Here is a 21,832-nt window from a genome sequence, read left to right on the forward strand (position 1 = left end):
TATCGAAATGAAAATACCACGTGATTGATGACGTTTGAAGCTTCGAACGTCATGCAGTATCGGAAGGTCAGGACAGCTGGTTTGACAAAAATAGGGGCTTCGCATGACTCTGTGTTTGACTTTACATTGACTTGTGTGTGTGTGTGTGTGTGTGTGTGTGTGTGCGTGTGTGTACACTTATTTGGGATTCAGTAGAATAGTTTACTCCTTACCTCAACACCACACAGAAACTGAATCCACGTCACACCTCTATTGCATTTTATCATGTTCTATAGCTGGGGTCTCAGAGACCCCAAACAGCTCACCCAAAATATTTTTGCTACTATTCATGTCAATTATTAATTATAATCACACACTTGTATATTCTACATTATTGATCAATATGTAACTCCGTTGACCGGACCACGCATGACACGAGTTGGCACAAATTAAAAACTTTTTCAAGCCATCCTCTGCTCCGCAATGTTTTGTTAGATTTGGTGGAGAAACCAAGTCTGACCACCAGATGTGGCTAATGCCCACTGTGTTAAAAGCTTCGAGTAATGCACCGGTTTTCGGCACAATTTCATTAAAACCTCAAATGGTTCAGAAAGTCTCGATTTCCCATCACTACTCCTAGGCATTGATAAAGTCTTTGAAATTGTTTTGTATTCAACTCCTGACTTGTGCCTGTCCACAACTTAATCCCAGAGATCTTTTGACAGTGCCTTGTCACCCATAGTTGATTGTTTGCTTCAGTTGCACTACCAAGGACTGAAATGCTCCAGGAAATCTCTTTTCATGCTGAGCTAATCAAAATGACCACAGCTGATCACGGTTTAAAATCAAACAGCTTTGTGTGCCATTGAGAAGGTGATCAGCTACACCTGATTGGGTTTACAAGTCATTTTAGGAGGGGGTGATCCTTTTTCCAACTCAGTGATTTTGTTTTTCTGACATGTTGGTGTTATATCTTTCACTTGGATGTTATTAAGTTGCAAAGTCTGACCACCAGATGTCGCTAATGCCCACTGTGTTAAAAGCTTCGAGTAATGCACCGGTTTTCGGCACAATTTCATTAAAACCTCAAATGGTTCAGAAAGTCTCGATTTCCCATCACTACTCCTAGGCATTGATAAAGTCTTTGAAATTGTTTTGTATTCAACTCCTGACTTGTGCCTGTCCACAACTTAATCCCAGAGATCTTTTGACAGTGCCTTGTCACCCATAGTTGATTGTTTGCTTCAGTTGCACTACCAAGGACTGAAATGCTCCAGGAAATCTCTTTTCATGCTGAGCTAATCAAAATGACCACAGCTGATCACGGTTTAAAATCAAACAGCTTTGTGTGCCATTGAGAAGGTGATCAGCTACACCTGATTGGGTTTACAAGTCATTTTAGGAGGGGGTGATCCTTTTTCCAACTCAGTGATTTTGTTTTTCTGACATGTTGGTGTTATATCTTTCACTTGGATGTTATTAAGTTGCACTGAGTAAATACAGCTGGATAAAACAAAAACTGTGTCCATCATCATTTCAGACTTTTATTTTTTGACTAATACTTTATTATGCTTTTCTCGCAAACACAGTTTCCAATTTTTCATTGAACTAATTCAGTGTGGACAGTATGACTGATAATAAAAAAGGTGATTATTTTAAAGGGGGGTGATTATTTTCTATATCCATTGTATAAATCTCATAGTAAGGAATTGTGGGAAAAAAAATAAAAATTCTGTAGATTTCACACTTTAACAAAAATCCAACCTTCATATTCTTTTAAACTCTCCAGTCCACATGCCTGCTACACTTCTATTAAAAGTAGGGATGCACCGATACCACTTTTTCCAGTACTCGCCCGATACCGATATTTTTATTTTTGGTACTTGCCGATACCGAGTACCGATACCAATATTTTTATTGCATTTGTAAATTTTTTTAATATTGGGTACAGAAAGCAAAAGGGTATGTATATTGTTAGTTGGTTAACTTCCTTTATCAAATAGTCAAACCAAAATTTATTCAGACACCTTCAACATTTCTCACATTATCACAGTTTATTCGCTATAGTTTAGAAAATGGTAATAAAATATGACAAGAACTCAGAGTTACACTGTTTCAGAACAAATTCATCTTGATAATGTTAGATAATTTGATAGAAAGGTATGTAATAGATTACAATCAACCAAAAATTATTCAGACAGCTGTTAGTATGACAGTATTTACACAACTATGAATACTTTGTCGGGCAACCTCGCTTAATGACAGCCTGTAGTCTCCTGGGCATGCTGTCACCCAGCTTCATGCAAACCTCAACTTCAGTTTTTTCCCAGACTCGGTCTGAATAATTTTTAGACCCAAATTTGTATCAATTTTACTGGTAGTCCACTGTATGAAGAATTTTTGGGTATGATTTGTCACAGTTTACTTTATTTTGCTATCCTCACTTACATAAATGAACTATAGTGTCCTGCACCCACTAGTAAAAAAATATCAAAAATTATATCTGGCCTCTGAATCATGTTTGGTTTGACTGTATATCCTTTGGTTATTTTCACACTCAATTATGCCCATTAAAATTTATTTTACAAGTTTTTGTTACTTTCACTGGTCATTTTTTTGCTCTATGGTACATCATCTTTAATTTAGTAGCATTAGAGCTGCTCCATTGCAGTGGCTTAGTACTCTACTGAAAGTTTAACATTATATTAATTGCATACATATACTTCCTAGTAGACATCCTTAACTCCTTTCTGCTGTCTGTTGTTCTGTTGTCGGTGTTTCTTTGTTTGAATATGGCGCTTATCACATGCTGTGTGGTATCGGCGTATTTTAACGAGTACGAGTACAGGAGACCAGTATAGGGCCCGATACCGATACCAGTATCGGTATCGGTGCATCCCTAATTAAAAGTGTAATTACTGAGAACATTTTCATTCAAACACAATGAGGGATGTGTCAAAATGTTTGTGTGAGGTCATTTCTAGAAAAATTCCTTCACAAAATCATGCATCCCTTTCATAGTGTCAAAATGAATGAGTCACCTGTGGCACACTGACTCTCCCTGTAAGAGCTCCAGCTTGAACGTCGATAAGCCAAGCATATTCCAGTGTGTCACTGCCCGCCGGTAAGCCCTCCACTGAGAACATGGCGTGGGCTCTCATCTGCAACCCTGAGAGGCTCAGATGCCCATCTCGCAACACAGCATCAACAGCAGGCCGCTACACACACACAGGAATAAATTACACAAAACAGAAACATCATGAGAACTTTAAATACCAGTACCTGTGAGAATATGAATGAGGTCACCTCCTCCCACTCCCACCTGATAATTATCGCTGACAAACACATGTAGAGGCGAGAGAACTAGCTGTAGCATGGTCTCCTTATAACCCTTTTTCATCTCAAAACACAGGCGCTCCAGGAAGCCTGTAGGACCCCCTGGGCCATCACTGCTACAGTGCTGTAGAGAGAGAACAAACATGATTTACAACCACACTTGTGATTCCTGAAGGAAAATATCAGTGTCTGCAAGGCATCAAAAGAGTAGAGGCTCACAACCACGATTACAAATATGCTAATTTAACCATGATGTCACCCCTGATGTCTAGGACACTGGCTTCTATGAATGAAATCACTGAAGCGGCGCTGACCGTTGGAAGTCGTCCATGGACTTTGTGCAGATTGATGAGTACAGTGATATCCCAGGGCCGTAGGGAGAGAGGATGGGGTGTGTCTTTAGAGCGGTTCGCCTCCAGGCCCACCCCGATCCAACCTGATGAGGAAGAGCAGGAGCTCAGCACAGGGCTGGATAGAGACTCCTCAAAGTCTGTGTACATGTCGTCCTCTCCAAAGTAGTTTTCCTGCACAGATAAACACAACAACAATCATTTTAAAGGGATATTGCAGCCAAAAAAAGTGTTTAGTCCCCCTCGTTTTTATTCATCATTATAAGGAAAAGAGGAGTGTGTCATTGCTTCAAAAATTCTCATTTTGAAAAGAGAATTAACAAAAATAAAAATAAGTAACGAACCCGCACACTATCAATTTAAATACATTTTACAAATACATTTCCCTGATGAAGGTCGGTGGACCATAATGTTAAATTCATAAATAAAGTTTAAGAATTAGCAAGTATTGATAGTGTGTGGGTTCGTTACTTATTTTTGATTCAACTGTTTGTTTGATTTTGTTCCCATGCACCTATCGTCGTTTCAGGTGTGCTGAGTTTACGTTGATTGAGAAAAGAGAATTAACAAAAGAAAAGAACAGGTTTTGAAGAACAGATGTTTGATTAAATATACAAGTATAACTGCTCAGTTTAAGAATCCTGGACCCATATGTGAGCATACATGCATATACATGTGTACCTTGATGGACACCAGCGTTCTGAGGAGGGGGCCATAAAGGGTGATGTGGGAGTGTGGGCTCAACTCCATCTCAACATGTAAATGGTCAGGGGGCAGCAAGCTGGGGTCAGAGGAGATTCGAGGTGGAGGAGGCACAGGTGGAGCGTGTTCTGGCGGTCGCAGCGCTGACAGCATGGACTCCTCTATTTCTGACACTGCACGTAATGTAAAGTGAAGTGTAAAAAGGTCAGGTTATTAAATGAACTTAGCAAGTAAAAACAGCAACAGAGATATTATAAGTAAACGTATGCAGGGCATGTCTAAAATTATGGCACACTTGACTGAACCAATTCATCTCATGATCAAAGTGTTTTGCTTAAATGCTTGAAATTATTTTAATGAACAAATATAAATGGTGTCTACATATGAATTTTTTACAAAACTAACATTTTAATTAAATGTTTTTTTAGTGCTGTGAATCAATTAAAAAAAATTTACTAATTAACTGCACAGGTTTCTGTAATTAACCGTGATTATTCAAATATATTTTTCATAATGAATCTCCAAATGAATGTAGAACAACTCAAAGATATTATTTCAAACATCTGATATTTTAAATATTTGTTTTATGAATAAAGACCAGTGCCACTGTTACATGGATTTTATTTTAAATTTCTTGGGATAAAATGAGTAATGAATGTCATTCAACATTACAGTATAATTGAAAGCCAGGTCTAAACTGCAAATTATCTGATTATTTTCATTTATAATTTATAAAAAATTATAGACCTTTAAATATTATGACCTGAAATTTAAGTTAATTTTAACTTACAACAATATTCATCAAATCAATCTAGTTAAAACATTTGGTATCAGTATTTTATATGAAGCTCTGTTGCAAGTGTTCATATTTACTTCCACATTTACACATCCCTCTCTTATTCACTGAGAAAAATACGTTACTGACAGGATCAAAAAACAGGTAGCCAGACGTAACTTGGGCTACATGCGGACCCCCAAAATGTAGTTTTAATTTGCTTAAGAATTTTCAACTAGTTACTTCCACTTGATTTGATGGAGAATGCAGTTTTAACTATAAAGAAGTAGGTCTGTCTATAGAATCTTTACAATATCTATAAGTTTATTATTATTGTTCTATTCAAACGCTTACTTGATTGTTTGAGCTGCTGGTCAGTTTTCTGAGGGTAGATGGGATGCCAAGTATAGTCTATAATCAGCATGAAGTTCGGCACACTCCAGCAGTCCACCCAACCAGCCCTGGAGACAAAAACCACACACTCATAAACACAACAGAAGTGTAAAAGGGCAGCGAGAGAGGAAGCAGAAAAGAAATAGATCAGTGGTGCCCTCTTACTCTGCAGGAGTCATGTTCCTCCAGCGGGGTTTGTTGTTTTTGGGGGGAGCTCCTTGCCCTTCTGCTGGCATGTTGCTGTCTGGAGGGGTCTTACAGTGCTGGTAATCCTTAGCGAGGGTGAGCAGTGGGTACCGGCTGGGGTGACAGTCAGGCAGACACAAGCGCATATCTGTGTCCTCAGCCTATATGAGAGTTCAGAGTCATTCAGAGGAGATTTAGGTGGCCGCTCATGTTTTGATGTCATATAAGGCTGTAATGCTTGATCACACATCATTCAGCACAACAGACAAGTGCTTGTAAATGTATGCAAGGGTGTACACTCACTCTCAAACAGAAACGTGTGTTACAGGTGGTCGGGACAAAATCGTTAAATGGCAAAGTGAAGTCAATATTCAGCGTTTCCCCACAGGCAGCAAGATAAACTACAGACAAAGAGTAATAATAAAGAGTATCAGTAGCATACGTTTTTCAGAAATCAAGAAAAATAAAGTCAAACTGATTCTACAGTTTAAACTGATGTTTAGAAGTGAGCTTTGTGCCTTGTTTTACAGTCTATATTCCCTTCATTTGGCACTACTATAACAAAGTATTAAAATGAATAAATAGGCTTTGTTCAGACTGTTTAGATCTTTACAGCTTGAACTGAATTATTTTTTTTTAATTAATAAAAAAGCTAAATATTTTCAAAAGAAAGCTAAAAATGTATCTTTTTAGTTTGGCTTTGAATTAAAAATTACTTCTGAAGAATTCTATGTACATAGTATGTTTTCTTTTATTATTACCTTGTCATGCATTTTATGTATAGCAATTTTATATTTTATTATCATTATAAAGTGTGTTCCATCTTTTATCTTATGTTATATTAAGGTATTTTTATTTGCTCTCATGTGAAGTTATTGGTACTTTTTTTTATTATTATTGTAAAGCACTTTGAATCTGCATTTCCTGAAATTTTCATGAAAGGTAGAATACAAATAATGTTTATTATTGTAATTATTATTACAGCATGTTAATAAACAAATAAATATTACACACACAAAATCTAGTTTAATTCAATTCAACAAATCCAATCCAAACTACCGTCATTCAGGATATTACGTGTACGCAACATCACATCAGCTTCGTCTTTTTCATTTTCCTAAATCACTATCAAAATGACAGACTGTCAAAATTGTGTGCAGTGTGTATACAAAGCCTTATTCATTTGTTAGATTTCCTACAGTGTTTACATTTCTCAAAGACTATATTAGTTTTTTCCAGTGTCACATCCATTATGAAAGTCTCTCTTACCGTTCTCCTGCTGTTTGGTGGAGCAGTCGATCCAGTTGTGCTGATTGGCAGCCCAAATCATCTCAAACTGGTGAAAGAGTATCTTAAACTTCCACGAATATGGAACGAATGAGTAGATGTCTGGTTCACTGTCGCTGGCCCAGTCCTTGATCAGATCTACAGATCACAACAGGAGGAGGTCAGCTGGAGGATGGACTTCAGACACAGTAGTTACAGGTAAGAGAGAAACATTACCTGTGAAGAAGTTCTTCTGTGCATAGATGAAGTGGTATGTGGCTTTGTAAACCTCAATCTCACACTGCCAGGACTGGGGCATGTTCCACACACGCGGGTAACTGGCTATGACATGGAACTGAGGAGTTCAAGGACAGCTGTTAACATGCAGGTTGGTCCACTAGTTGCTTTATCTAGCTTTTTTCATTCGGTTATTTCAGCTTTAGCATTTGAAGGTGTTGTAGGAGTTTTTATTGGGGGGGAGGGGTATGCAAAAAAAGTGTCCCATGCTTTACAAGGACATTGTTTTCATTATACATACTATTACAATCATCATTCAAACATTTCAGAAGTTGTATTCATCACTTGTTTCAAAACCCCAATACACTTCTATGCTGACGCTACAACCCTCCCCAAAGTGCCGCGTAGGTGAATGTCAGCAAAGTAGAAAAGGGCCTCGCAATATGCAATATCTGAATTATTACAAATATTACTTCTCTAAATTCATGTTTTGTAACAAATTTCCCATCTTCAGCAATAAATTTCAAGACAATTACTGTCACATCTCAAATCGCCTGCAGCAAGCAATGTTCCCATTTTCTGAAGATGATCAGTTCTGTGCACTAAAAGTTTCAAGTTATTCAGTGTACTGAAGGGCTACGCTTGGAGTCTGTCTGTATGATCAGGTCTGGTAACCATGACCCTAAACCAGCCTAATTATCCAAGGCGTCTTTAAGACCGACTAGTCAGTTTTGAAAATGAACCGTTTTGCATAACACTTAAATAAAATTGTGTGCCGCACTCACAGCTAGCATCTCAGCCTCTAACAGTGTCCTGTACTGCATACTGCTGCTTGCATCTATATGTAATAACTGGCCTTTAACAGTGGGAGAATAACCTGAACGGAAATAGAGAGACAAAAAACAGGTTTAGAAATAGTATAAATCACAGGAGGGGAAACTTGCAATTCATATTGATGTGTCAAGTTAATTTACATTAAACAAACAAAAACTGTCAGATGTCACCCTCATTAACTACTCCAGTAATTTTTCTGTTAAGCTTGAAAGTTACCATTCTCCCCAACAGTCATGGGTATGTTGACCTCAAGGTAAGAACCTGCTCCTACATTGACATGGACCGCATTCGTCTCCTGTCAAGACAAATGGATTATGGGTTAGTGAGTAAAAAAAGACAAAAGAGGGCACACATTGTTCTTATGAATGCAAGCGAACTTTGCCCTAGGAAACATTTATGCATAGCAGTGTGCGACTGAGAAATTATTCATTAGGTGAGTATGCGCATACATACCCTGTTCTTTGTGAATAGCAGGTCTATTGTCGCATCAGCTATGATGTTCATACGCAGCTCAAAGGCAAGGATCTGTCGGGGTTTGCCTGGTGTGGCGACATCGCTCGCTTTCATTGGCTGATAGTCTGCAGGCAGGAAGAACTTCCACAGGCTGTCTCTGTAGCGGTCAAATCACAATGTAATGAATGGATGATAAACGTATTGGGGTCAGTAAGATTTTCTTTGTTTTTGAAAGAAATGAATACATTTATTCGGCAAGAATGCATTCAATTGTTTAAGAAAAACAGTAAAGACATTTATAATGTTACAAAAGATTTCTATTTTAAATAAAAGCTGTTCTTTTGAACTTTCTATTCATCAAAGTATACTGAAAAAAATCTAATGCATCACGGTCTGCACAAAAATGAAGTAGCCCAACTGTTTTCAACATTGATAACGATAAGAAATGTTTCTTGAGCAGCAAATCGGCAGAATGATTTCTGGAGTAATGACTGGAGTAATAACTTCTGAAAATACAATAAAATATATTTTAAAATATATAAAAACCGGAAACAGTTATTTTAAATGCTAATAATATTTTACAATATTACTGTTTTTACTGTGTTTTTTTATTAAATAAATGCAGCCTTGGTGAGCATAAGAGACTTCAAAATTATAATTTTTTTTTTTTTTTATCTTACTGACCACAAACCTTTAAACAGTCAGGGCTCCAGACAAAAAAAAAAAACAATTAAGAATATAATTAACAAAATCAGGAGCCAAATTATTTTTTTAAATGCCACAGAATAAACGTGTTGTATCTATGTATTTTTTTCTAACACTTTAACATTTCAGTCATAGTGTCATGTGTTTATTTCTCATCTTTTCTTGTCTTTATTAGCATTTGAATCCATCTTGTAGATATCGTGGGAACTATGGTTCACTTAAAGTGTCTTTTCCAACTTGAGAACTATATACAATCACAAACAATTGTTTATTACACAGAATCTGTGCCAATAATTATGTCAGCATCATTTGGCCATGTAGTTTGTGTAGAGTAGTGTAGTTTGGGCTGCTCCTCAATGCATCCTATAAATGTTGTCATAATAGTCCCTTTAAGGCAAGTCATGTCACTCGGCGGCCATCTTTGAAATGCCTCTAGGGCATGCAAGTGCAGCTCCTATCTCTTTGAATGGGGAAACATCAAATTCTCCAAAACTGCTCGTTAAGCTTACGATTAAATTTCATATTTGAAATCACCAATGAAATCTGACAACAACTGTATCATAAATGTTGTTTATTTTGCTCAAATAGCATAAAAAAAAGCTTATTTTTCAGGCTAGATCAGCCAGTATGCATGCGCAGTCTCAGAGCGTTGACTGTTTCTATAGCAACCGGGACTTCTAATGGCAGCTGCAGGGACGCGCTGACTTTACCGATTAGCGATTGGCTCTTATGCTCGGAAGGCGGGGCTTCGTTCAATAGAGCGGCCATATTTAGTTGCCTTGTCCAAATACCCACACTTGCGGTCTTGGCCACTTGAGAGCGTGTGTGCGCGACAGGAAGTAAGTGCACAAGACTGTCCCAGATCTTAGAAACGCCAGAGCGCAGTGCCCTTAACAAACACTAAATCCACACTATCTCAAATACCGCTCCGAAGCGGTTATCGAGGCTTAGTGTATCCCATCATGCATCATGTTGTGGAAATAAATCGTGAGACTTTTTGCAGAGATCTCGTGAGAGGTCACGGAAACCTTTCCAATGTATGTGAAATATTAATAATAATTAGATATTACATATAATTTGGTAGTAAAACAAAGAGTTGCATGTTTTATTGGTGCAAATGAGTAGTGGTGATAATTATTTTGTACAACATTTGCAACTGCTTTTCAAAATTAAATTGTGTCATCTGTTATAGGGACTACTGAACAGACATTTAGAAGCTGATTTTAAAATGCAAAGTACTGAAAATAAAAATAAAGCTCTGAAGACACTTGCATTTTTACAACACTATAAGTGTGTCCCATCAGGTAATGAAAAGTTCTACACACACTTGTGGTCTTCATGCTCACTTGAACACTTGGACCAAATACAGGAAATACGTCATAGAAGTAGTCAAGTGGTCAAGTGCAAAGACCGCAAGTGTGGGTATTTGGACAAGGCATTCGTTGCATTTTTCCCCATTCAAAACTACACAAGTGACACGTCTTGGGTATTCTATAGTCTTTGGTCTTGCACACATCCAGTCTGTTTTACTTCATTAGTAACATGCAATTATATAGGTGTTGAATTTTATTTTTTAGCTCCTTGCATTTTTTCTTATCATGTAGACAACAGGTTAAGTAAAAATATGAATATGCAATATAGCGCATATATTTAGCAAAATGCTTGTAATTTTTTTTCTCTAGCTGACTAATGAGCTTATGGATGCCGAATGGTTATTCTGAGGTAAATGTATTGCTACGTGGCATTGTTTACAAGCTTTACACGTTTTCCGCAGTTTGAAACACCGAATGAGTGATTACATGAGACATTTCAGTAAGCTGTACTGTAGGCTTTCTTATAAAATACCTTTTGATGTCTATTCGTGTTTATTTCATACTACAGTAGTAATGGGTTCACGTGCTGCAGAAAAATAGAAACTCACATAAATGTAGCAGCTTTAATAAGCCTTCCACAACCTGAACAATAAAACCACAAGCCCAACTACAACCATGTGAGTGTGACTGAGTGCGGGTACCTCTGTCTGTCGGCCCATGGGCCATAGTTAAAGTCTGTTCCTTTGCCACACACGATGTCCAAACCCCAGCATGGAGGCAAGTCCTGTAGCTTGGCATCTTCAGAGCAGGCTTCTGTATCTCCATTCTCCATTTCCTCTGGGACCAAACCTAAAAACACACAGGAAACATTTGTAAAACACTCTTATCACTTCTATACTAAAAACCGGTTGCACCAGCTGTATGCAAGTTACTACTTAGACTAGTTTTGACGTAAATGGGCACTAAGTTACGCACTGCTAAATATTTTTTCGTTGCAACATTACACTTAGCTGAAGCGTAACTACGTATAAACTAAGTATTTATGGAAGCATCCGGTCAGGAGTAACGTTTGGAATAAAATAGCAGACTGAGTGAACTGCATCAATATGCTCTTCTTTTACCCGACCACATTCAATACTTTAGACATATATGATGCTGCTGACATTTACACTCATGTACACATTAAGAGAGAGAACAATATGTGAATAAGTGTACATTGTGTCTTTTTTAGCTCTTCTTCAACTCCGCATCTACAGCACGCCTGTGTGCTTCCGTCTGTATTGCGCATGTCAAATGAAATCAGTAATAATAAAAGGCATTTCTTATGGTTTTTTAATCCTTATATTATATTTCAATTACAGTTTCTGAAAGTTATTCACATATAAAAATAGCTTACCTTGAGGCTATAATGAATAATAAAAAAAAAAAAGTTTTTAATGGAAACTTATTTTCCAAAAAAGTTAGAGGCAAAAAGTTAGAATGAAGGATGAATTGAAATTCACAGTATTTAAACAAGTTCTGCTTGCGTATTTGAAGGCATCATTTTAGGGTAAACGTCATATTATGTGACTACGCATTACTTTATGGAGAGCTTACGAACTACTAGCTACGTCTAGCCTTACGAACAACTAAATAATATATAGATTTAGTTACAAACTAGCTAGTAGTTACTAAGCCTCTAGTGTGGACTTAACATTCTAATTTAAGTAAGAACTTATGAATGGCTGGTGCAACCCTAACCAGATCAGACTTATTCACAAATTAACGAAAGAAAAAAAGATTCAGTAGCCCCTCACTGCAGAACACAAGATCCAGGGGGCATGGTTGGATCCACATCTAGGGGGTGGAGATTGATAGGTTTAGGGATCAGGGGGTGGAGATGGGTAGGTTTAGGTATATGTAAGGTGGGAGGAGTTGGATCTGGATCCAACCACGCCTCCTGGATCTTGTGTTCTGCAGTGAGGACCATCTCAAAAGATTAACCAATCACAATGATTACCTGGTTCATCCTGGTAGTAGTAGATGTCGACATCATTCGACTGCATGACCACAAAGCCCTCTCCCATGAGCCTGGGAGGTCTAGAGACAGGAAATCAGTCTTTAAACAACTGCTACATCACCCTAACAGATCACTAATCATTACCTATCAATCAGCTGACAATCAAGGCTAATTTTCTAGCATACCAATTCATTGCATCAATGAAAATGAACCCATGCTTACTTTCAGATTTTCTATATAAATTAAATTACACAGATCAGTGCGCATAATTGTTGTAACTAATGGGACAAATGAACAGCTCTGATTAATTAAATAAACCTTGCATTTAAAACCGCACATTAATAACCTTTGACAACTATATTTAAATAACAATACATACACACATACACACAGTAGAGCAAATACTTTGCCTCATAATGCAGCAAAAGACTATGGTATTCTCACTATGGCTGATTCAACTTTTTTTTTTAAAGTGTCCTTCGCATCTTTACATCTATAGCTGAACAATCTGTACTGTATTTCTGCCAGTTTGCAGATTTGCGCCATTTAAAAAAAATAAATTTAACTGCATTATTTAACACCATGTCACTCAGTGCTCTATTTTAACCATGAGATTTGCACTGCAATGGTCACTTGTCATATATATCAATTATAACTTGTGTACTTTAATATTTGACCATATTGTTTTGTGTGTATAAAACCTGCACAAATGTCTTGCTGATATTTTCCTGTGGGTAAAATTTTTTTTCCTCTTCTTAACTTATCTCTATTTGTACACCATGTCACCTGAACTGCAGTGGTAATTTGCCATTTATTATTCCCTGCATCAATCCAGTCATATTGCCATAATCTATTTATAGACCACATTATGTGCCATGTAATGGTCAATGGCCACATACACCTCATTATCACTTGAACACAGCACCTTCTCTATTTATACCACATGCCATTTGCAATGAACTGGTCATTGGCCATCTATTCTTAATACAATCTGCACCCCATTAAATCAGCTTTGTAGCCATGTGTAATCCAAATGCCAGTTTCCCCTCAAAAGTAGACAGACTAACTTTTTGCAGATATATGTATTTAAAATATAAAGTCTAAGAACAGAAAATCACCAGAGATATTAATGACACATTTTGCACTCATGAGCACATGCAAATTTCTGTCTTATTAAGATGCCTTAATAATAAATACAATTATAATAATAATAACATGTCTTAATAAATACTGTTCTTTTGACATTTCTATTAATCAAAGAACCATACAAAGTTTTGATCAAATAAATGCAGCCTTGGTAAGCATAAAAGACTTCTTTCAAAAACATTTTAAAAAGTCTTATCAACTGCAAATTTTGAATGATAATGTAAAAACAAAAGGCTATTTACAAATAACAAATTAAGAACTTATCTGTTTCAACAGCTAATATGCCAACACAAGAAATTGTGCTTACCAGGTGATTTCATGCAATCTCTAAATAATATATAGTATGCCTATTTGCACATCAGGATAGATTATAGCTATTTCATGTACTTGCACAATGACAAAAAAATAGAATCTAATTTACTTTGATAGACTAGTGATTACTAGACTCACTCATCATTCTGAAGGCCCAGGTATCGTGGGCTAGGCACCAGCATGACGCGGACATTCTCCAGAGAACCCTTCACAATGTGCATGAACTGATCCAAGTGGCTGCTAGGTGGTTTGGTGGCATATGTCAGGAAGGCATCGTCAAAATTCATACACAGGGTCTGGGGAAGATGGTGATTACCGAATGCTACGCGACCCTAAGGACAAGACCAGCAAGAGTTAGGTAAGTTGAGGCATGGGAAAGTGAATATTAAGTACTTTTTTTTTTCAGTTCTTTTTTACAGTAAGGAGTATGAATGACGCAGGTAGGAGCGTGCTGATGTCAGACAGGGAACGGGTGAATGAGAGAAACACTGACTGCAGTACTCACTGTACTGATGTTGACTTTGATGACGGGGATGAGAGACCTCCAGGAAGATGACGGGTCCTGAGTCTCAGCTTTGATGTGAACACTTCAAAAACAACAAAAACGTCTTCATTCATGAGCACCTTCAGATATGAAGTATTGCATCTTTACTATCTAAAGAAAAAAGCTATGCGAATGCCTCCAAGCCATTATTTAGATTCAATTTAGAAAATTATCTGAAAAATAAATCAATGGTTTTGTGGCCATCACAAACACTGCCTGCATGCGGAAATGCTCAAGCAACATGAAGCTAGATATAAAATTATATTAAACAAACCCATTTTATTGCTAAGTAACACTGACACCTTCACTTGCTACATTAAAGGTGACATGAGTAATATCTGCACATTTTAAAATCAACAAACCAAAAATAAGGTCTTTTTTAAATAGGCTTCATAAACACTTCCTGTCATCAGTTGGGCCAATGTTTCTATGTTGGGATGGTCAGTGTTTACACTGAAGAAATCAGTCTATAAAATAGCTTATTTGTAGTTGTTTCTGCATATTAAAAGCTGGTCCAGAGAAAGTATTTCAACATTCAAAAAAATGACTCCACCTTTAATCTTATGAACAAGAATCTTAGCCGTTTTCTTCTTGTATTAGCGCAGTATTTACCTCTCCAGGGATTTATCCCTCTGCTCTCGCTCTTTCTCCTCATCCCGGTGGGGTGGGATAAGGGTGGGCTCTAGGCCAAATATTTCCTGAAGCCGAGAGTACAGATCCGTGCGATTATACACATGGAACTCAAATCCGTTAACCGTGACATAGAGCCGTGTCTCAGCCTTTGGGTCTGGAAACAGCAGAATCAACAATGTATCATTACACATTTCACCCACAATTCATGGAGAATTATCATTGAAAATAAATGACTAAGTACTAGTGCTGTCAAACGATTGATCGCGATTAATCGAATTCAAAATAAATGTTTTTGTTTACATAATATATGTGTGTGTACTGTGTATATTTATTATGTATATATAAATACAAACACATGCATGCAAATATTTAAGAAAATTATGTTTTGTTTATATATAAAATACTTATAATATAAATTATATATTAATATAAATGTATGCGTATACATTAAAATATATATTTTAAATATATACATGTTTGTGTATTTATATATACATAATAAATATACACAATACACATACATATTATGTAAAGAATTACTTTTATTTTGGATGCGATTAATCGTTTGACAGCACTACTAAGCACCGATCAACCCAATCAAGGAGCGACAATTAAAAAAACATGTTCAAATTTTGTGGGATTGATGTTATAATTAAACAAAAACCCCTTAAACAGAAGCAACAACATAAATCTGGCACAATTTCTGTGGGTTGTTTGCAATGCCTTTGCACTGACCATGTTGTTTCTGTTTGGGGTTGTACATCTTCCACCAACGAAATATAAGTAATCCATCTTGAATTCTGAAACAAAGTTACCAATAGAGTAAATAAAGATGGGATATAACCCCATAAACAATTAGATAATGCTCAACACACAGACAACAGGAATACGTAGAGTGTCAAAAAAAGCAATGGAGCATAAAATGAATTAATTTTTTAAAAAAGTACAGAGTTTGAATTTTACTGTGTTGTGTACCTGATCGACATGTCTTCATTGATGAAAGAGACATCTCGGAACATGACCTTGCCAGACAGCACAGAGAATGAAAATGAACCTGTAAAATAAATAAATAAATACATGTATGAAACAGAAAAATCGATCATGAAAAAATAAACAAAAAACACAAATATCGAGGCTAACTCACCGATGTGTATGTATCCATTCTTATAGAGACGGTTAATAATGAGGGTGAGGATGAGTCCAATATTACGGGAATTGTAGTATGTCAGGTATATGATCCATCCACATGACGTAATAGTGGCTGTGGAAAGCATAAATCCAAACACAACATACACTTAAACCGCCATTCTTAATAACTGAGTATAAGCCTTATCAAGCTAAAAACACAAGCTAAACTAGTCACCTGCAGGAGATTTACACTACCGTTAAAAAGTTTGGGGTTGGTAAGATTTTTTTAAGGTTTCTTAAAGTCTTTCTTAAACATTTTTGTGGAAACCGTGATACCTTTGATACAGGATACATGATCCTTCAATGAACAGAAAACAGCATTTATTTCAGATTTATCTCAGATTTTATCAGAAATCTTTTGTAACATTGTTAATGTCTTTTCTGTCACATTTGATCAATTTAATGTGTCCTTGCTGAATAAAACATTTATTTCATATAAAAATTAGAGATGCACCGATACTACATTTCTCTGCCAATAACAATAGCCGATTATTCAGAATGATATCTGCCGATACGGACAGTTTGATTTTCTTAAGGAAACAAAATCTCTCCTAACCGATGCTGTAGTTCACACAGGGAACCCTGTCATTTGACACATTACTATAATATTAAAGGTTAAAATTAACAACAGAGCTATTTTTTCAACTGCTTTTTATTTTCAGATGTCAGAATTGCACTCAAATAAAAACTGAAATGGTTGTTTGCAACTCATTTGCGCACAGTCTTCATAAATACCTGTCTTCATGCCAGATTTATTCAAACATACATATATATAATAAGTAAAAAAGCCCCTCTTTAGTGTTGTTTTATAGCTAACTAATGAACTGTGAACAGTGGATAACTTTGCTGAGGTAAATGCCGTTAAGAGACATACTGTTCACAATCTGTTTTATTGGCATCTTTCCACAGTTGAAACACCGATTACATAAGACATGATACATTTTGGTAAGCTATACTGTATCTTTCAACATACCTTCTGATGTTCATTCATGTTTATTTTGCACTATAACTTATTAAAGTGGAATAGACTCTTGCTCTGCGCTGCTGCTTGAACCGAGGTGCTACAGCGATCCGTCATGTCACATTTAAAAGCGTCAAAATGGCATTAATTTTTGAATTTAGTGATAGAATGTACAGGACTTGAAAGTTGAGACTTAGTTTCTTATCAGAAGTAAGAAAGCACAAAGTACAAAGCACAGAGTTAAATAGAGCCAAATACTGTAGTTGCTTCACAGATTTTCTTCACACACAGTTTGAGTTGCAGTCATTTACATTTATAAATAAAATAATTTTATTTCAGACAGATGGTGAAAATAAAGTAGTTTAAAATGGAAATGGTGCGTTTGTCAACTTAAGGCCCAATGCAATGCACTAGGAACCTCTAGTCTAAACATTTTTCTAATTATGATCTGCAGAACAAAAACAATTTCTAAATCACATCAGATGCCCACTTACCCACGAGGAGCAACACAAAGTTGGAGTTGCGTCTGGTGAGGTAGTCATCTAATTCATTATAACTGGGGAAACTGGTGTTGGCTTTCTCCATGGTTACACCCCACTGCAGATAAGTAGAATAGACATCACTATCAAATTACACAGGGTTTGCATCAACCTCGAACTTATGAAGAACACTGCCAATGCGCAATCAGCAGACTATTCACAATCACAGTGTGCAAAAAGGGAGGTTCTTAGGCTAAACACAGAGCTAGTTCATTAGCTGTCCTAAAGTGATCCACCATCTTGGACAACATTCACATAATTAGGACTCCATGTTGTGTACGGCACATTTCAGTTTTTAGTAAACTGCTGGTAATGTCATCTGAGTGCATTTTCAGTCATGTAAGTCTGTTTGAGCCTCTTATAGTGGAGCGCTTTAGCTAAAGACTAAGTCTATACAGTTTTTGTATTGACATATGAGGTGGTAAAATAAGACAGTATTATATATATCTTACCTGAATTTAGCTCTCGTGGAACTGTGAGAGAAAATATTTGAGGAATTGTTTATCCAAAAATGAAAAATTGTCAGAACAGATTTAAATAAATGCAGCATTACATCACTTGCTCACCACCAGTGGATCTTCAGCAGTGAATGGGTGCCGTCAGAATGAGAGTCCAAACGGCTGATAAAAACATCATAATAATCCAAATCCACAAATAATTCAAGTAATCCACAAACTGTGTGTTTGTAATAAACAAATCCATCATTAAGACGTTTTTAATTTCAAACTGTTGCTTCCGGCTAAAAAATTCCTCTATTTATAATATTGCTTTCTCCAGTTAAAAAAATTTATCTCACCTGGATCCTGAGTTAATTATGCACAGATCAAGCACAGTTTACAAGCAGAAAGAGTGCAAAAGTGTTATAAATATATTGGTGGATTCTGATGTGAGAAGACAACAGGAGGCTTTTTCACTAGGAATTGGATAATGGATTATGGACTATTATTATAAAGTGCCCCTATTATGCTATTTGAAAGCTTCATAATTTGGGTTTGGGAGTCCCCAACTACAGGATTACATGTATGAAAGGTCAAAAAACACTTTCATTCTCTTATAATGTGCATTTAAATTGACCTTATTTGTCAACGACTCTCAAACGATTCATTTTTCCAAACCCCTCATTTGTGTGAGTCTTCTCTGCTCGGATTGGTCCGATGACCCAGTCTGTTGTGATTGGTCTACTGCGTACAGTGCAAGTCAGAAACAATACGCCCATCACCATTACTGGATTACGGCTTATCAATAATTGGAAAGAGCACACAGTGTACAGACAGAGAAGATGGCATCGATAATAATGATAGTGTTTCACTCTGTTCTAAAAATAAAGAATCAGAGGGGAAAAAGTTGTTATACACTTATGTTAGCGAACCGGACCCACAACTTGGTAGTAAAAACCCAAACAATAATGGTATATACGTTAGCTGAACACAGACATGGAGTACTGATAAATCACTGCAGTTTCTAAACCAACATATTGCTCCATCCTTTATCATGACTCCAAGTAATAAGAACGACAGACATTCTATATTAATCAACACATTTCTAGACAATAGCGGGCCCACAGCTGATTAGCAAGATTATAACGCGAGTTAGCCAGAGACCTACAGCTGCACTGAGTGTATACACAACAACACACAAAACTACAGATTGTTTGCACACTCAACAGAACATTAAAGCAACAATTATTAATCATACTAACAGCTTGTGATTCAGAGGAGCAAGCTGGTCCAGACAAACTGGGCACTGAGCCATCTTTCAAAGACAACCGGTTTATGAATCCCGCGTTGAACTCACAGAGATTGGGGAAGCAGTCATCAGTGAAATGACAGGAACACAGCAAATGTTTGGGATTATACTGCTGTGGTATCATGGTAAAGATTCATTTTGACCACTGATTCTTCACAGCCTCATCCTTTGGAAGTGAAAATAAACCAAATTTACTTTCACAGCGCAGAGCACAGCGTCTTGTCGATATTATGTTATCCACACGAACGAGCTACAGCGTTTGAAGCGGGTTCAAGTTTTCACGGGATGTACACGCATGTAGGTGGGCATTATGCAAATGTAGTAACCTGTGACGTGTGAACTTCGCAGAAATGGGATTCAAATTTAAAAGGACTCGTTTAAGCGATTCAGAGGCGACTCTTTCTTTTGAGAGAATAACTTTATTTATGATGCAGTTTCAGCTTTACAATTTTGCAGACTGTTTACATTCACATACAGTGACATTACACACTACATGAAAGGTAATTTTCAAAAATCCACAATAGGGGGCACTTTAATGATGAATTTGTTTATTACAAACACAGAGCTTTTTGCTTCACAAGACATTAATTGACGGACTGGAGTCGTGTGGTTTACTTGTGGATTATAGTAATGTTTGTATTAGCTGTTTGGACTCTCATTCTAACGGCACCCATTCACTGCAGAGGATTCATTGGTGAGCAAGTGATGTAATGCTAAATTTCTCTGTCCCGATGAAGAAACAAACTCATCTACATTTGGACGGCCTGAAGGCGAGTACATTTTCTGCAAATTTAAATTTTTGGGAGAACCATTTCCTTTCAGCTAGACAACAGAAGTAAAGCTGTAAGGGAAATGTGATGGACATATATTTGAAATTTATAAGAAAGAAACTATAACAATAGAGAGAACCAACACAATAGTGGCATTGTCTGCAAATGCTGCTTGATTTATTATTACCAATCAGTTTGAAAAAGTAGAAGCAAATCCACTTGTAATCCACCTTAAATCCAGAATAACCCAAATGCACCTTAAACCTGTAACTGTAAGACATTTGTAAACAGAACCACTTAAACAACATAAGCTGTATCCATTCAGCTGTAAACACTTATGAACACACTCTTTCTTCAGCAGATAGACTACTGTGTTACACTATTTAAAATATAACATTTCATTTTACAAAGTCCCACACTAAATACTGCAGAAAAGTCTGCCAAATGCATGAATGTAAAACAGCTCATCCAGGCAATTAAGGAAGCAGTCACAGGCACAATGCTCAGCGTATGATTCTTGTACCCTATTATTTGCATGCAACACTTCTAACACTTGGCATGAAAACTTCTGTGTGACCATGAAACCAGAGGCTGCATCATTTGTAAAGAATATATTGCTTTCAATAATGTTTTTTTATTCTAGTGTGACAGGTTTGTCCAGACAGCTCTCAGTATGAGACATAATTTTCAGATGAAAAGATACAATGAGACACAACCACACATAATGATGTCAACCCATCATGTGACAGAAACAGACATGTTAAAAAAATAATGAGATTATATAGACCTAGTGATTTATCTGTGATTATATGACAAAAACAGCACATAACATTACCGGGTCAGTTGAATACCACTGATACGCAACGCTTCTTCAAGTCAAGACACATCCTTCATCTCAGCCTACTCTTCTGGCTTACACAAGAGGAGAAGAATCTGTTTGAATTAGTGTTGAGGTTGACTCTAATCCCCTGGTAAAGTCTGATTTAAAGCTAGACGAAGTCTGCTGTTGAACAAGAGGAGCAGTCTTCCAGTGTTCAGAGTATAAATCTAACACAGAAACAGACGCTCCCCTTTCCTCAACTCTCATGCAAGTACTTGAGCAACAACTGATGTAACTACCACCAGAACTTTATCAACTATAAATGTCTGTCATATCAGACATTTTTTTATTAAAAACGAATAAAAATCCACATATAAAGCTATTGAACTAAAACAGTCCAAATTTAGGCAGACAGTTATAACAGCATAAAAGTCCAATTTTAGATTAATATGACATTTCCAGTGAAAATAACCTCTTTACATGCACTTTTAAAAAATGCAACCATTTTGTCAGACACTCTGTTTTAAAGGTTGACTGAACTATTCACTGTAGAAAATGCTGAGATTACCAAAGCATTTAAATTGAAAGCTTTTAGGTAATTTAGTATGAACAACTATAAACATTAAATAATTTTGTGTGTTTGGC

The 21,832-nt window shown here is 36.6% G+C and overlaps 1 protein-coding gene across 1 annotated transcript in view; it reads right to left on the reverse strand.

The window, feature by feature from the left end:
* LOC107585264 (uncharacterized protein KIAA1109-like) overlaps positions 1-18,953 on the reverse strand; it is a 58,504-nt gene extending 39,551 nt beyond the window's left edge. The window contains exons 1-22 of the mRNA XM_016272211.1: positions 18,926-18,953; positions 17,807-17,909; positions 16,308-16,424; positions 16,139-16,217; positions 15,899-15,963; positions 15,143-15,317; positions 14,492-14,573; positions 14,125-14,318; positions 12,529-12,608; positions 11,231-11,378; positions 8,512-8,668; positions 8,275-8,353; positions 8,010-8,101; positions 7,225-7,342; positions 6,991-7,146; positions 6,025-6,122; positions 5,701-5,882; positions 5,497-5,603; positions 4,347-4,540; positions 3,630-3,839; positions 3,302-3,439; positions 3,021-3,197 (exon numbers count right to left, since the gene is read on the reverse strand). Of these exons, the coding sequence (XP_016127697.1) occupies positions 3,021-3,197; positions 3,302-3,439; positions 3,630-3,839; positions 4,347-4,540; positions 5,497-5,603; positions 5,701-5,882; positions 6,025-6,122; positions 6,991-7,146; positions 7,225-7,342; positions 8,010-8,101; positions 8,275-8,353; positions 8,512-8,668; positions 11,231-11,378; positions 12,529-12,608; positions 14,125-14,318; positions 14,492-14,573; positions 15,143-15,317; positions 15,899-15,963; positions 16,139-16,217; positions 16,308-16,424; positions 17,807-17,897 (2,739 nt within the window). The 5' untranslated portion in view covers positions 17,898-17,909; positions 18,926-18,953. The remainder of the gene's footprint in view (positions 1-3,020; positions 3,198-3,301; positions 3,440-3,629; positions 3,840-4,346; positions 4,541-5,496; positions 5,604-5,700; positions 5,883-6,024; positions 6,123-6,990; positions 7,147-7,224; positions 7,343-8,009; positions 8,102-8,274; positions 8,354-8,511; positions 8,669-11,230; positions 11,379-12,528; positions 12,609-14,124; positions 14,319-14,491; positions 14,574-15,142; positions 15,318-15,898; positions 15,964-16,138; positions 16,218-16,307; positions 16,425-17,806; positions 17,910-18,925) is intronic.
* Between the last annotated feature and the right edge of the window lie 2,879 nt (positions 18,954-21,832).

The sequence above is a fragment of the Sinocyclocheilus grahami genome, unplaced genomic scaffold (genome assembly GCF_001515645.1).
Source record: "Sinocyclocheilus grahami isolate Dianchi unplaced genomic scaffold, SAMN03320097.WGS_v1.1 scaffold68.1, whole genome shotgun sequence".
NCBI lineage: Eukaryota > Metazoa > Chordata > Actinopteri > Cypriniformes > Cyprinidae > Sinocyclocheilus > Sinocyclocheilus grahami.